This window comes from Siphateles boraxobius, unplaced genomic scaffold (assembly GCF_051911475.1).
Source record: "Siphateles boraxobius isolate OS27281-9 unplaced genomic scaffold, OSU_SipBor_1 32, whole genome shotgun sequence".
Classification (NCBI taxonomy): Eukaryota; Metazoa; Chordata; class Actinopteri; order Cypriniformes; family Leuciscidae; genus Siphateles; species Siphateles boraxobius.
In genome coordinates this window covers 5,394,722-5,412,992 of record NW_027508942.1, presented here as the reverse complement: position 1 = coordinate 5,412,992, position 18,271 = coordinate 5,394,722, and the positions used below count along the sequence as shown (strand labels likewise).

Here is an 18,271-nt window from a genome sequence, read left to right as displayed (position 1 = left end):
AGAAATTCTCTATATATATATATATATAAATAAAGGTTCTTCATATAATTTTATTATTTTCTCTATATATTTGGATCATGATAGAACAGATCAGATTAATAATAATAATAATTATGATAATATTAATAAAAATGACTAGTATTTGTATTAGCAGTAGTAGTATTTGTTATAATTATGTAAATATTGATCATAACATTGTAATTTAATGTTATTAATCAAATTTTTATATTGATATTAATATTATATTATAATAATTACACAATAGCTTCGTGTTATGAAACAGCTGAGAAAAAAAGACTCAAAAACGATATACAACAATATGACAAATCGTTACTGTCACATGACATATACTGTCATACCGGCAAACTCCAATCAATCTGTGAAAGAATAAAAGGAAATCCTAACATTTGCATGCTTTGAAAGGGACGTGACAGACAGGATGTGTGTGCAAACACTCACTCACCACCATCTTGTTCTTGGACACCCAACAGTCGGCAGGGAAGTCTTGCAGCATCGGCACCAGGAACTGCAGACACCCGTCCCAGTGACACAGCAACAGCATCATCCCAATCAGGTTCACGATCCGCACCATTGCACTCGCCAGGTCATAGGTCATGTGAAAAATCTGAACAGGGCAGAGAAGGAGGACAGGACATGTTGGACACGAGCTGTCACTCACACACACACACACACACACACACACACACACACACACACACACACACACACACACACACACACACACACACACACACACTGCTCCATCTGAATGTCACTGACATTTGAACAGGGCAGAGTATCACGACTACCAAACGCATGACACTGAGAAACACCATTTAATAACTTAGACATGCATTCTTCATGAATTGAAATGTAAAAATAAGGAGAGAGAGAGAGAGAGACTGTGTGTGTGTGTGTGTGTATGTGTGTGTGAGTTAGTGTGTGTGTGTGTGTGTGTGTGTGTGAGTGTGTGTGAGTCTGTGTGTGTGTGTGTGTGTGTGTGTGTGTGTGTGTGTGTGTGTGTGTGTGTGTGGCATTGTTTCTTTCTGAATCACTAATAATTGAAAACAGGTCAGAACAAGTCTGGACTCCTTCCGTTCTGCTCAGAGAGAGAGGGAGAGAGAGACAGCGAGTGAGTGACAGAGAGAGAGAGAGAGAGAGAGAGAGAGAGAGAGAGAGAGAGAGAGAGAGTGACTGATTGTCTGATCCTGATGGTAAGAATCCTCTGGAGAAGCTGGACGTCCAGTTAAGTGTTAATGGCCTCCACAATTGAAAGCTACTTAATGTGAGTGGAGTCACGGCACGCGCTGTTAACTGCACTGGTGCTTATTAAAAACCACTCGAGTTGCTCTAAAACAGCTTTTAAAAGCTTATGTGAGAGGAACATGCTCATATGATGCCATTGTTATTGAGCAACAAGAAATTAGAGCCAGTCATGAACAGTCTCTCTCTCTCTCGTCCTTGACCACCAATTACTGAGAGGTGATTATAGTTTGTACGTTTATCTTTAGTAACTATAGTGTGTATGCGTGTGATGTCACCGTCGGCCGGAGTGACTGCGGTTACACACACTGAGTGGCAGAAACACTGAGTGAAAGAAACACTGAGCGGCACAAACACTGAGTGGCAAAAACACTGAGTGGCCAAAACACTGAGCGGCAGAAACATTGAGTGGCAAAAACACTGAGTGGCAAAAACACTGAGCAGCAGAAACACTGAGTGGCAATAACACTGAATGGCAGAAACACGGAGCGGCAAAAACACTGAGCGGCAAAAACACTGAGTGGCCAAAACACTGAGCGGCAAAAACACTGAGTGGCAGAAACACTGAGTGGCAGAAACACTGAGCGGCAAAAACACTGAGTGGCAGAAACACAGAGTGGCAGAAGCACTGAGTGGCAAAAACACTGAGTGGCAGAAACACTGAGTGGCCAAAACACTGAGCGGCAAAAACACTGAGTGGCAGAAACACTGAGCGGCAGAAACATTGACTGGCAATAACACTGAGTGGCAAAAACATTGAGTGGCAGAAACACTGAGCGGCAGAAACAATGAGTGGCAAAAACATTGAGCGGGAGAAACACTGACTGGCAGAAACACTGAGCGGCAAAAACACTGACTGGCAGAAACACTGACTGGCAGAAACACAGTGGCAGAAACACTGAGCGGCAGAAACACTGACTGGCAGAAACACTGAGTGGCAGAAACATTGACTGGCAATAACACTGAGTGGCAAAAACATTGAGCGGCAGAAACACTGACTGGCAATAACACTGAGTGGCAAAAACATTGAGTGGCAAAAACACTGAGCGGCAGAAACAATGAGTGGCAAAAACATTGAGCGGGAGAAACACTGACTGGCAGAAACACTGTACGGCAAAAACACTGACTGGCAGAAACACTGACTGGCAGAAACACAGTGGCAGAAACACTGAGCGGCAGAAACACTGACTGGCAGAAACACTGAGTGGCAGAAACACTGACTGGCAGAAACACTGAGCGGCAGAAACACTGACTGGCAGAAACACTGACTGGCAGAAACACTGAGTGGCAGAAACACTGAGCGGCAGAAAAACTGAGTGGCAAGAGACTGAGTGGCAGAAACACTGAGCGGCAGAAACACTGAGTGGCAGAAATACTGGGTGGCAGAAACACTGAGTGGCAGAAACACAGAGTGGCAGAAACACAGAGTGGCAGAAACACTGAGCGGCAGAAACACTGAGGGGCAGAAACACTGACTGGCAGAAACACTGAGTGGCAGAAACACTGAGCGGCAGAAACACTGAGTGTCAAAAACACTGAGTGGCAAAAACACTGAGCGGCAGAAACACTGAGTGCCAAAAACACTGAGCAGCAGAAACACTAACTGGCAAAAACACTGATGGGCAGAAACACTGACTGGCAAAAATTGACTGGCAGAAACACTGACGCGCAGAAACACTGACTGGCAAAAACACTGACTGGCAAAAACACTGAGTGGCAGAAACACTGAGTGGCAGAAACACTGAGCGGCACAAACACTGAGAGGCAGAAACACTGACTGGCAGAAACACTGACTGGCAGAAACACTGAGTGGCAGAAACACTGACTGGCAGAAACACTGAGTGGCAGAAACACTGAGCGGCACAAACACTGAGAGGCAGAAACACTGACTGGCAGAAACACTGACTGGCAGAAATACTGAGCGGCAGAAACACAGAGCGGCAGAAATACTGAGTGGCAGAAACAAAGAGTGGCAGAAACACAGAGTGGCAGAAACACAGAGTGGCAGAAACACTGAGCGGCAGAAACACTGAGCGGCAGAAACACTGAGCGGCAGAAACACTGAGTGGCAGAAACACTGACTGGCAGAAACACTGAGTGGCAGAAACACTGAGTGGCAGAAACACTGAGAGACAGAAACACTGAGTGGCAGAAACACTGAGTGGCAGAAACACTTAGTGGCAGAAACACTGACTGGCAGAAAAACTGAGTGGCAGAAACACTCAGCGGCAGAAACACTGACTGGCAGAAACACTGAGTGGCAGAAACATTGAGGGGCAGAAACACTGAGGGGCAGAAACACTGAGCGGCAGAAACACAGAGTGGCAGAAATACTGAGTGGCAAAAACACTGACTGGCAGGAATACTGAGCGGCAGAAACACTGAGTGGCAGAAACACTGACTGGCAGAAACACTGAGCGTCAGAAACACTGAGCGGCAGAAACACTGAGTGGCAGAAACACTGAGTGGCAGAAACACTGAGCGGCAGAAACACTGAGCGGTAGAAACACTGAGTGGCAGAAACACTGAGCGGAGGAAAAACTGAGCGACAGAAACACTGAGTGGCAGAAACACTGAGTGGCAGAAACACTGAGCGGCAGAAACACTGAGTGGCAGAAACACTGAGCGGCAGAAACACTGAGTGGCAGAAACACTGAGTGGCAGAAACACTGAGCGGCAGAAACACTGAGTGGCAGAAACACTGAGCGGCAGAAACACTGAGCGGTAGAAACACTGAGTGGCAGAAACACTGAGCGGAGGAAAAACTGAGCGGCAGAAACACTGAGCGGCAGAAACACTGAGCGGCAGAAACACTGAGCGGCAGAAACACTGACTGGCAGAAACACTGAGCGGCAGAAACACTGAGCGACAGAAACACTGAGTGGCAGAAACACTGAGAGGCAGAAACACTGAGCGGCAGAAACACTGAGCGGCAGAAACACTGAGCGGCAGAAACACTGAGTGGCAGAAACACAGAGCGGCAGAAACACTGACTGGCAGAAACACTGAGTGGCAGAAACACTGAGCGGTAGAAACACTGAGTGGCAGAAATACTGACTGGCAGAAACACTGAGCGGCACAAACACAGAGTGGCAGAAACACTGACTGGCAGAAACACTGAGCGGCAGAAACACTGAGTGGCAGAAACACTGAGCGGCAGAAACACTGAGCGGCAGAAACACTGAGTGGCAGAAACACTGAGAGGCAGAAACACTGAGTGGCAGAAACACTGAGCGGCAGAAACACTGAGCGGCAGAAACACTGAGCGGCAGAAACACTGAGCGGCAGAAACACTGAGTGGCAGAAACACTGAGCGGTAGAAACACTGACTGTCAGAAACACTGAGCGGCACAACCACAGAGTGGCAGAAACACTGACTGGCAGAAACACTGAGTGGCAGAAACACTGAGCGGCAGAAACACTGACTGGCAGAAACACTGAGTGGCAGAAACACTGAGCGGCAGAAACACTGAGTGGCAGAAACACTGAGCGGCAGAACACTGAGCGGCAGAAATACTGAGCGGCAGAAACACTGAGTGGCAGAAATACTGAGTGGCAGAAGCACTGAGTGGCAGAAACACAGAGTGGTAGAAACACTGAGCGGCAGCAACACTGAGCGGCAGAAACACTGACTGGCAGAAACACTGAGTGGCAGAAACACTGAGCGGCAGAAATACTGAGTGGCAGAAACAAAGAGTGGCAGAAACACAGAGTGGCAGAAACACAGAGTGGCAGAAACACTGAGCGGCAGAAACACTGAGCGGCAGAAACACTGAGCGGCAGAAACACTGAGTGGCAGAAACACTGACTGGCAGAAACACTGAGTGGCAGAAACACTGAGTGGCAGAAACACTGAGAGACAGAAACACTGAGTGGCAGAAACACTGAGTGGCAGAAACACTGAGTGGCAGAAACACTTAGTGGCAGAAACACTGACTGACAGAAAAACTGAGTGGCAGAAACACTCAGCGGCAGAAACACTGACTGGCAGAAACACTGAGTGGCAGAAACATTGAGGGGCAGAAACACTGAGGGGCAGAAACACTGAGCGGCAGAAACACAGAGTGGCAGAAATACTGAGTGGCAAAAACACTGACTGGCAGGAATACTGAGCGGCAGAAACACTGAGTGGCAGAAACACTGACTGGCAGAAACACTGAGCGTCAGAAACACTGAGCGGCAGAAACACTGAGTGGCAGAAACACTGAGTGGCAGAAACACTGAGCGGCAGAAACACTGAGCGGTAGAAACACTGAGTGGCAGAAACACTGAGCCGAGGAAAAACTGAGCGACAGAAACACTGAGTGGCAGAAACACTGAGTGGCAGAAACACTGAGCGGCAGAAACACTGAGTGGCAGAAACACTGAGCGGCAGAAACACTGAGTGGCAGAAACACTGAGTGGCAGAAACACTGAGCGGCAGAAACACTGAGTGGCAGAAACACTGAGCGGCAGAAACACTGAGCGGTAGAAACATTGAGTGGCAGAAACACTGAGCGGAGGAAAAACTGAGCGGCAGAAACACTGAGCGGCAGAAACACTGAGTGGCAGAAACACTGAGCGGCAGAAACACTGACTGGCAGAAACACTGAGCGGCAGAAACACTGAGCGACAGAAACACTGAGAGGCAGAAACACTGAGAGGCAGAAACACTGAGCGGCAGAAATACTGAGTGGCAGAAACACTGAGCGGCAGAAACACTGAGTGGCAGAAACACAGAGCGGCAGAAACACTGACTGGCAGAAACACTGAGTGGCAGAAACACTGAGCGGTAGAAACACTGAGTGGCAGAAATACTGACTGGCAGAAACACTGAGCGGCACAAACACAGAGTGGCAGAAACACTGACTGGCAGAAACACTGAGCGGCAGAAACACTGAGTGGCAGAAACACTGAGCGGCAGAAACACTGAGCGGCAGAAACACTGAGTGGCAGAAACACTGAGAGGCAGAAACACTGAGTGGCAGAAACACTGAGCGGCAGAAACACTGAGCGGCAGAAACACTGAGCGGCAGAAACACTGAGCGGCAGAAACACTGAGTGGCAGAAACACTGAGCGGTAGAAACACTGACTGGCAGAAACACTGAGCGGCACAAACACAGAGTGGCAGAAACACTGACTGGCAGAAACACTGAGTGGCAGAAACACTGAGCGGCACAAACACTGAGGGGCAGAAACACTGACTGGCAGAAACACTGAGCGGCAGAAACACTGAGTGGCAGAAACACTGAGCGGCAGAAACACTGAGCGGCAGAAACACTGAGCGGCAGAAACACTGAGCGGCAGAAACACTGAGAGGCAGAAACACTGAGAGGCAGAAACATTGAGTGGCAGAAACACTGAGAGGCAGAAACACTGAGAGGCAGAAACACTGAGAGGCAGAAACACTGAGCGGCAGAAACACTGAGCGGCAGAAACACTGAGAGGCAGAAACACTGAGTGGCAGAAACACTGAGTGGCAGAAACACTGACTGGCAGAAACACTGAGCGGCAGAAACACAGAGTGGCAGAAACACTGACTGGCAGAAACACTGAGTGGCAGAAACACTGAGCGGCACAAACACTGAGGGGCAGAAACACTGAGTGGCAGAAACACTGAGTGGCAGAAACACTGAGAGACAGAAACACTGAGTGGCAGAAACACTGAGCGGCAGAATCACTGAGCGGCAGAAACACTGAGCGGCAGAAACACTGAGCGGCAGAAACACTGAGCGACAGAAACACTGAGAGGCAGAAACACTGAGAGGCAGAAACACTGAGCGGCAGAAACACTGAGCGGCAGAAACACTGAGTGGCAGAAACACTGAGCGGCAGAAACACTGAGAGGCAGAAACACTGAGCGGCAGAAACACTGAGAGGCAGAAACACTGAGTGGCAGAAACACTGAGAGGCAGAAACACTGAGAGGCAGAAACACTGAGAGGCAGAAACACTGAGCGGCAGAAACACTGAGTGGCAGAAACACTGGGTGGCAGAAACACTGAGTGGCAGAAACACTGGGTGGCAGAAACACTGAGAGGCAGAAACACTGGGTGGCAGAAACACTGAGCGGCAGAAACACTGAGAGGCAGAAACACTGAGAGGCAGAAACACTGAGTGGCAGAAACACTGAGCGGCAGAAACACAGAGTGGCAGAAACACTGAGCGGTAGAAACACTGAGAGGCAAAAACACTGAGCGGCAGAAACACTGAGAGGCAGAAACACTGAGTGGCAGAAACACTGAGCGGCAGAAACACTGAGAGGCAGAAACACTGAGTGGCAGAAACACTGAGCGGCAGAAACACTGAGTGGCAGAAACACTGAGCGGCAGAAACACTGAGAGGCAGAAACACTGAGTGGCAGAAACACTGAGCGGCAGAAACACTGAGAGGCAGAAACACTGAGCGGCAGAAACACTGAGAGGCAGAAACACTGAGTGGCAGAAACACTGAGCGGCAGAAACACTGAGAGGCAGAAACACTGAGTGGCAGAAACACTGAGAGGCAGAAACACTGAGTGGCAGAAACACTGAGCGGCAGAAACACTGAGAGGCAGAAACACTGAGTGGCAGAAACACTGAGCGGCAGAAACACTGAGTGGCAGAAACACTGAGTGGCAGAAACACTGAGAGGCAGAAACACTGAGCGGTAGAAACACTGAGTGGCAGAAACACAGAGCGGCAGAAACACTGAGCGGCAGAAACACTGAGGGGCAGAAACACTGAGCGGCAGAAACACTGAGCGGCAGAAACACTGAGCGGCAGAAACACTGAGTGGCAGAAACACTGAGCGGCAGAAACACTGAGAGGCAGAAACACTGAGTGGCAGAAACACTGAGCGGCAGAAACACTGAGAGGCAGAAACACTGAGCGGCAGAAACACTGAGGGGCAGAAACACTGAGCGGCAGAAACACTGAGCGACAGAAACACTGAGCGGCAGAAACACTGACTGGCAGAAACACTGAGCGGCAGAAACACTGAGCGACAGAAACACTGAGCGGCAGAAACACTGAGTGGCAGAAACACAGAGCGGCAGAAACACTGAGCGGCAGAAACACTGACTGGCAGAAACACTGAGCGACAGAAACACTGAGCGGCAGAAACACTGAGCGGCAGAAACACTGAGTGGCAGAAACATTGAGGGGCAGAAACACTGAGGGGCAGAAACACTGAGCGGCAGAAACACAGAGTGGCAGAAATACTGAGTGGCAAAAACACTGACTGGCAGGAATACTGAGCGGTAGAAACATTGAGTGGCAGAAACACTGAGCGGAGGAAAAACTGAGCGGCAGAAACACTGAGCGGCAGAAACACTGAGTGGCAGAAACACTGAGCGGCAGAAACACTGACTGGCAGAAACACTGAGCGGCAGAAACACTGAGCGACAGAAACACTGAGAGGCAGAAACACTGAGAGGCAGAAACACTGAGCGGCAGAAATACTGAGTGGCAGAAACACTGAGCGGCAGAAACACTGAGTGGCAGAAACACAGAGCGGCAGAAACACTGACTGGCAGAAACACTGAGTGGCAGAAACACTGAGCGGTAGAAACACTGAGTGGCAGAAATACTGACTGGCAGAAACACTGAGCGGCACAAACACAGAGTGGCAGAAACACTGACTGGCAGAAACACTGAGCGGCAGAAACACTGAGTGGCAGAAACACTGAGCGGCAGAAACACTGAGCGGCAGAAACACTGAGTGGCAGAAACACTGAGAGGCAGAAACACTGAGTGGCAGAAACACTGAGCGGCAGAAACACTGAGCGGCAGAAACACTGAGCGGCAGAAACACTGAGCGGCAGAAACACTGAGTGGCAGAAACACTGAGCGGTAGAAACACTGACTGGCAGAAACACTGAGCGGCACAAACACAGAGTGGCAGAAACACTGACTGGCAGAAACACTGAGTGGCAGAAACACTGAGCGGCACAAACACTGAGGGGCAGAAACACTGACTGGCAGAAACACTGAGCGGCAGAAACACTGAGTGGCAGAAACACTGAGCGGCAGAAACACTGAGCGGCAGAAACACTGAGCGGCAGAAACACTGAGCGGCAGAAACACTGAGAGGCAGAAACACTGAGAGGCAGAAACATTGAGTGGCAGAAACACTGAGAGGCAGAAACACTGAGAGGCAGAAACACTGAGAGGCAGAAACACTGAGCGGCAGAAACACTGAGCGGCAGAAACACTGAGAGGCAGAAACACTGAGTGGCAGAAACACTGAGTGGCAGAAACACTGACTGGCAGAAACACTGAGCGGCAGAAACACAGAGTGGCAGAAACACTGACTGGCAGAAACACTGAGTGGCAGAAACACTGAGCGGCACAAACACTGAGGGGCAGAAACACTGAGTGGCAGAAACACTGAGTGGCAGAAACACTGAGAGACAGAAACACTGAGTGGCAGAAACACTGAGCGGCAGAATCACTGAGCGGCAGAAACACTGAGCGGCAGAAACACTGAGCGGCAGAAACACTGAGCGACAGAAACACTGAGAGGCAGAAACACTGAGAGGCAGAAACACTGAGCGGCAGAAACACTGAGCGGCAGAAACACTGAGTGGCAGAAACACTGAGCGGCAGAAACACTGAGAGGCAGAAACACTGAGCGGCAGAAACACTGAGAGGCAGAAACACTGAGTGGCAGAAACACTGAGAGGCAGAAACACTGAGAGGCAGAAACACTGAGAGGCAGAAACACTGAGCGGCAGAAACACTGAGTGGCAGAAACACTGGGTGGCAGAAACACTGAGTGGCAGAAACACTGGGTGGCAGAAACACTGAGAGGCAGAAACACTGGGTGGCAGAAACACTGAGCGGCAGAAACACTGAGAGGCAGAAACACTGAGAGGCAGAAACACTGAGTGGCAGAAACACTGAGCGGCAGAAACACAGAGTGGCAGAAACACTGAGCGGTAGAAACACTGAGAGGCAAAAACACTGAGCGGCAGAAACACTGAGAGGCAGAAACACTGAGTGGCAGAAACACTGAGCGGCAGAAACACTGAGAGGCAGAAACACTGAGTGGCAGAAACACTGAGCGGCAGAAACACTGAGTGGCAGAAACACTGAGCGGCAGAAACACTGAGAGGCAGAAACACTGAGTGGCAGAAACACTGAGCGGCAGAAACACTGAGAGGCAGAAACACTGAGCGGCAGAAACACTGAGAGGCAGAAACACTGAGTGGCAGAAACACTGAGCGGCAGAAACACTGAGAGGCAGAAACACTGAGTGGCAGAAACACTGAGAGGCAGAAACACTGAGTGGCAGAAACACTGAGCGGCAGAAACACTGAGAGGCAGAAACACTGAGTGGCAGAAACACTGAGCGGCAGAAACACTGAGTGGCAGAAACACTGAGTGGCAGAAACACTGAGAGGCAGAAACACTGAGCGGTAGAAACACTGAGTGGCAGAAACACAGAGCGGCAGAAACACTGAGCGGCAGAAACACTGAGGGGCAGAAACACTGAGCGGCAGAAACACTGAGCGGCAGAAACACTGAGCGGCAGAAACACTGAGTGGCAGAAACACTGAGCGGCAGAAACACTGAGAGGCAGAAACACTGAGTGGCAGAAACACTGAGCGGCAGAAACACTGAGAGGCAGAAACACTGAGCGGCAGAAACACTGAGGGGCAGAAACACTGAGCGGCAGAAACACTGAGCGACAGAAACACTGAGCGGCAGAAACACTGACTGGCAGAAACACTGAGCGGCAGAAACACTGAGCGACAGAAACACTGAGCGGCAGAAACACTGAGTGGCAGAAACACAGAGCGGCAGAAACACTGAGCGGCAGAAACACTGACTGGCAGAAACACTGAGCGACAGAAACACTGAGCGGCAGAAACACTGAGCGGCAGAAACACTGAGTGGCAGAAACACAGAGCGGCAGAAACACTGAGCGGCAGAAACACTGACTGGCAGAAACACTGAGCGGCAGAAACACTGAGCGGCAGAAACACTGAGCGGCAGAAACACTGAGTGGCAGAAACACAGAGCGGCAGAAACACTGAGCGGCAGAAACACTGAGGGGCAGAAACACTGAGCGGCAGAAACACTGAGCGGCAGAAACACTGAGCGGCAGAAACACTGAGAGGCAGAAACACTGAGCGGCAGAAACACTGAGAGGCAGAAACACTGAGAGGCAGAAACACTGAGCGGCAGAAACACTGAGCGGCAGAAACACTGAGAGGCAGAAACACTGAGCGGCAGAAACACTGAGCGGCAGAAACACTGAGTGGCAGAAACACAGAGCGGCAGAAACACTGAGCGGCAGAAACACTGAGCGGCAGAAACACTGAGTGGCAGAAACACTGAGCGGTAGAAACACTGAGGGGCAGAAACACTGAGCGGCGGAAACACTGAGAGGCGGAAACACTGAGTGGCAGAAACACTGAGCGGCAGAAACACTGAGAGGCAGAAACACTGAGTGGCAGAAACACTGAGCGGCAGAAACACTGAGCGGCAGAAACACTGAGAGGCAGAAACACTGAGCGGCAGAAACACTGAGCGGCAGAAACACTGAGAGGCAGAAACACTGAGCGGCAGAAACACTGAGCGGCAGAAACACTGAGCGGCACAAACACTGAGCGGCAGAAACACTGAGTGGCAGAAACACAGAGCGGCAGAAACACTGAGCGGCAGAAACACTGAGCGGCAGAAACACTGAGTGGCAGAAACACTGAGCGGTAGAAACACTGAGGGGCAGAAACACTGAGCGGCGGAAACACTGAGAGGCGGAAACACTGAGTGGCAGAAACACTGAGCGGCAGAAACACTGAGAGGCAGAAACACTGAGTGGCAGAAACACTGAGCGGCAGAAACACTGAGCGGCAGAAACACTGAGAGGCAGAAACACTGAGCGGCAGAAACACTGAGCGGCAGAAACACTGAGAGGCAGAAACACTGAGCGGCAGAAACACTGAGCGGCAGAAACACTGAGCGGCACAAACACTGAGCGGCAGAAACACTGAGAGGCAGAAACACTGAGCGGCAGAAACACTGAGCGGCAGAAACACTGAGTGGCAGAAACACAGAGCGGCAGAAACACTGAGCGGCAGAAACACTGAGCGGCAGAAACACTGAGTGGCAGAAACACTGAGCGGTAGAAACACTGAGGGGCAGAAACACTGAGCGGCGGAAACACTGAGAGGCAGAAACACTGAGTGGCAGAAACACTGAGCGGCAGAAACACTGAGAGGCAGAAACACTGAGTGGCAGAAACACTGAGCGGCAGAAACACTGAGCGGCAGAAACACTGAGAGGCAGAAACACTGAGCGGCAGAAACACTGAGCGGCAGAAACACTGAGCGGCAGAAACACTGAGAGGCAGAAACACTGAGCGGCAGAAACACTGAGCGGCAGAAACACTGAGCGGCACAAACACTGAGCGGCAGAAACACTGAGCGGCAGAAACACAGAGCGGCAGAAACACTGACTGGCGGAAACACTGAGTGTTCCCTGAGTGATCACATGGATTTAGACCTATATTGTGTTTATATAAAGCATTCACAAGCAAATTTGCGTTATGTATTTCCCCGACGCCGAAATCAGGCTCATATAAGGAAACACGATTCCTGCTGCATGTCAATATCCATGAATCACTGGATCTGTGGTAAGTTGTAAGGAACACTAAATCGAGGCCAACCTTTAGTTTAAACAGATAATCGTTCGTCTAACTCGTGTTTTCCGGCAGGAAAGTGACGTCAATGCATATCCTCTATTTCCAGTGCCCGGACACTGTAATGACAAACAGAGCATTGCTACGCTCGTGGTTCTGGCTCTTTCTGAGCGCAGGGAAACAGCATGAGGTCGGATTAAATAATTGGCTCTCTGTAACATTAACTAGCTGTTAAAGCATCTGAATTAATCATGCAGCGTCGTGCAAAAGTCACCCTCATTACCGACTGTCTGCATTTACTGCTGCATCATCACAGAGAGAGACACAGAACATGATAGAGATAAACCTCTCATATGAAAGCAATGATGCTAACTGAAGGATTGTACATTTAAAGCCACCATTTTAATTCAGCTTTGGGGTCAATGACAAATACTGAGATGATAAAAAGGAAAAACGTATAAATGATCAGTTTCTATATGAGTTTCTATTTCTATTCATTCAATAAATGAATAGATTGATTCATTTCATCGACTCTAGGGTTGCATGACGACGATAAAACATCAAGTCATGGCACCATTTATCCAGATGTTGTTTACAATTACATCAATTGAATATCACAATTTACATATAATTTATTATACATTTTAATATTAAATTATATAATTAAATTATATGTAAATTGTATACCGTATATATTTAATATAAAAATTTGCGTAAATATATCAAGATTATATATATATATAAGATAGATAGATAGATAGATAGATAGATAGATAGATAGATAGATAGATAGATAGATAGATAGATAGATAGATAGATAGATAGATAGACAGATATATTAAATAGATAAATAATATTTCACAATAATAATATTAAAATTTATATATGACTACAATATTCATAATTGCTTCATATTTCAGGCAGAAGGAGGTCGTATAAGGTTTCTCATCAGGGGCTCACTGGGGTTTTGGACTGTTTGCTCTCTCTCCCGTCTGTCTATAATAAATTAGCATGTGAAATAGAAACAGACTGAAGCGCAATTAAAACGAGAAGTGCTCTAGGTAGATTGTGGAAATCCTCTCTAATATGGGCTTATTATAAAGTCATTACTGTGAATCAGGGGAATGAAGACTAATGTGTCTCGTCCGAACAGTGAGGGACAGATCGACCCATGTATATATCACAAAAACTAGAGGCCGTTTATAGTTTCTCTCTCTCTTACACACAGATTGATGGACGCTCTGCCTCGGAGACTCTAATTGACACGAGACACATTAATGATGAGAGCTTCACGCACTGAACAAACATCTCAGCGATGATTGATGAAGATGAGGACAAATCAGAGAGACACAAACAAGCAGAAAGACTAAATCTAATCAGATGGAACAAAACCTGCTCATGAACTGATTTATTAATGAATCAATGAATGTGAGAAGAATTAAAGAAAATGTGAGAATTACCAGAGGAAACATCGTCATCACAACTATTTTATAGATTGTCTGAGTGTATAATTATATGCATTCTAGTATTGCATCACAAAAATATACGTATGATACTGCCTTGGTGTCTGGACACAAAAAACATCTCGAAACGAAACAGCACAACGCTTACTCATTTTAACAGCATTTGCAATGTAATAAATAGACACAACATTGTGAAAAACATGAAAAGAAAGAACTCTTAGATGTGTTTATAATCGAGCCCCAGAGAAAGAAGAGATTAGATCTGTCAGTATGTCTGAATGAAAGACCAGACACCAGTAATCACTGATGAACGAGGTTTCTCACAGAAATGTTGTGCACTAAATCATGACAGGGCACATTTCATTAAATCAAGTGTTTCTCAATGACTGCAGACCTCAACAATCCTGGAGGAGATAAACATCCAGTCAGAGTAAAATAAAAATATGTGGGTGAATGGCGTACCACCTACTATTAAAATTAAATAAATAAATAAATACAATAAATAAATTACAAATAAACTATGCCTACCTCACATGTATGCATTTTTTCACATAGGATTATTTTTTTCATGACCGATTAACAATAGATGTAATGGATGTGACCATAATGTAGTATTCTACTGTTTGAAATGTTGATATTATTAAAAATGTTAGGGGAATGATACTCTAATCCTGGGTTCAGGCTACATGCTATTTTTATCTGTGTCAGATTATACGTTTTTGACTCCTGAATTCTTGTCGTGTCGTTGACAAGAAGCATGTCAGACTACACGTTGCTTCCCGACCAATCATTGCTTGCCGTCTTTAATGATATGCATGATGTCATCGAGAAGGCGTAACTAGCGGTTGATTTGCGGAAACAAGAGTGTAAACAAACAATGGCTACAGAAGCGGTGTGTTCTGTACTGGTTGCTTTGTCATCAGTAAAGCCCCAAAGCCCCCATCGTGGAGGACCGGACAAAAATTGAACAAGCTAGTCTTTCTGTTGGGACGCTGTGAAGCCTCGCAGATGCAGCATTGGTTGTCATCCACTATGACACACTGCACAAGATAAATCGCTCGATTCGTGCATCATGATCAAGCTGCAACCTTCCTGTCTCTTTCTTGAATCCAACACTGAAGTGACTTAAACTGCAATTCATCGACTGGCCACTAGAGACCGGCTGCAAAAGAGAGTCAAGTCAATCCCACAGACCCCCATGTTAAAATGCCCAACTTTTCAGCAGAAAAAAATATGTTTATAGCCTGGTACAAAAACCGCTTTTGGTCTATATAGCTAATTTTTCCCTTCATGAAAACTGTGAGGGAGGTGAATTTTTTAATAACTCATCCGTTTAAATTTTATTAAGCCTTAAAGTTCTGCATAATTAGGGGCGTGGCCACTTGAGTGACAGGTGGATTGAATCTATGGTCCTGACACCCATTGTTGTTTACAAATCACCATGACACCCTACAATCGAACAGATCGTGCCAAAATCAGACTGGTATCATGTAGTCTGAACCTGGCATAACAGGTTCGCTGTATAGCTGCACATGTAGTTGATCATACGCATATTCAATGCACACAGAAATCTCTGTACAGTATACAAACTGAATACTACATGAAATGAATAGAGTAGTTGATAGGAGATGTTCAGAAACCTGCCATGCAAAGCTGAGGGTGTTTGTAGAGTCTTTATTTACATGGGTTTAGAGCCCACCTGCTGTGTGCTTATTTATATTACACATCACATTTGGCTTTTATGTTGCTAAACCTTCGTACATGTCTTAATATGCTGCTAAACCCCTCCTGCAGACTTTATCTCAACCTAGATGTCAGGTTTGCATGGAAGCTTGTTTCCGCCACAGAATAAATAATAAAAAAGGTAATTACGACTTTTTATCTCACAATTGCGTGATATAAAGTAGCAATTGTATGTTATATAGTCAGAATTGCGACTTTATATCTATATATCTGTTTATATCTATATTCTGACTTTATAACAGGCAATTGCGACTTTATATCTCACAATTCTGACTTTATATCTCGCAATTCTGACTTTTTAATCTCACAATTCTGACTTTTTAATCTCACAATTCTGACTTTTTATCTCACAATTCTGACTTTATATCTCACAATTCAGACTTTATATCTCACAATTCTGACTTTATATCTCACAATTCTGACTTTATATCTCACAATTCAGACTTTATATCTCACAATTCTGACTTTTTAATAGTGATCGACCGATATTGATTTTTTATAACCGATACCGATACAGATTATTTGCATGTGTATGTGCCCGATAACCGATATGCAGAACCGATATTTATTTACTGTTATACTTCTGTTTTTGGCACAATTATTACAACACAAATGAACTGAACAAACCATTTTATTTATAACAATCACTCCCTCCTTGCATACAAAAAAAAAACCTTTATATTTATACACAAATAAATAGAGGGGTCTGAGTCCAAAAAATAAAGTGCACTGTTACTAAGTGTCTTTGTTTAAAAATAAAAGCTTTGATGAGGTAAAAAATAAAGCACAAAAACTATTCTAACATATTTGGATATGTTTATTTGTTTTCATAAATGGTAAACTAATCAAATTACAATAAAAACATTTATATTATTGCATTATATAATTTATATCTAAATTATACATATCATTTATAAGCATCAGCAGCAACAATGTTAACAATAGGCAAAATAAATGTTAAAAGTCTAATGTTTTCATATGGAAAAAATAATTGACAGGGGAGTCATATCACCTTTGCAGAAATGTAATTCATTTTCAACAGTTTTATAAGGTTTATGTGCCGTTTAATAGGTTTAAACTAAGAGTGAGGAATAATTCACTGGGTAATATTAATTCACTGCATAATATTAGCTGTAATAGCCTATAACATCAGGAAAGCAACAAACAAAACAGCATATACATCATTGCATTTTCCAACTAGTATGTTATTAATTATTATTAATATTTTTGTCGGTCTAGATCATGAAATGCTTTATGACAAAGTGCTGTTTATCTATGCATTTACACATAACTATAACATTAGGCTATACGTTACTCAACCGCGATCGCGCGTGCAGATAATAAATAATGAATTTCCACAAAGCGGTACATTTGGATGTCTATTAGCGAAATAATTGCTATGTAGTAAATGAAAATATAATCTAGGGTGTTTAAACAAGATAATCTTGTCAAAAGTTTCATTCAGTGGCCATGCTTGAGCATTCCTGATCATCAACCCAGTGAGTGCTCAGCAATATGAACGAACTTTTTTTTCGAGACTAATGGTGAGCAAATACAACAGATAGAGAATTAAATTCAGCGCTTTTATTTTCAACATGCACTCATTCATGTCTGTTTTATTTAATTCATGTAAAGTTACGTCTTTATTGGGGAAGGACATGACGGATTACGCTACGTGGCTCAATGAGTTCGTCTCAATTTTTTAGAACCAAGCTGCATAAATAAACTATATCAGGCATTTATGTCTCAAATCTCATTTCTGCATGCATGTCTGTTATGTTAAATAAAGTTGAATAATTAAAGCAAAGCAAGTAGAACATATACTTTACCTGTGCACAGAGTTGTTATTGACTGATCTCCTCAGACGCGGGCTGCAATGGCAGAATTCTCAAAACGGCCACAAGATGGCGCCGTTTATCCGAAAATCCGATATTACAAAACCGATTCCCGATTATGGGAAAATGCTTAAATATCGGGAAAAATATCGGTAAACCGATACATCGGTCGAGCACTACTTTTTAATCTCACAATTCTGACTTTATATCTCGTAATTCTGACTTTATATCTCACAATTCTGACTTTTTATCTCACAATTCTGACTTTATATCTCACAATTCAGACTTTATATCTCACAATTCTGACTTTATATCTCACAATTCTGACTTTATATCTCACAATTCTGACTTTTTAATCTC

The 18,271-nt window shown here is 45.7% G+C and overlaps 1 protein-coding gene across 1 annotated transcript in view; it reads right to left on the bottom strand.

Moving 5' to 3' along the window:
- hcn4 (hyperpolarization activated cyclic nucleotide-gated potassium channel 4) overlaps positions 1-18,271 on the bottom strand; it is a 123,380-nt gene that overhangs the window by 62,160 nt on the left and 42,949 nt on the right. Inside the window, exon 3 of the mRNA XM_077194643.1 lies at positions 464-625. Within this exon, the coding sequence (XP_077050758.1) occupies positions 464-625 (162 nt within the window). The remainder of the gene's footprint in view (positions 1-463; positions 626-18,271) is intronic.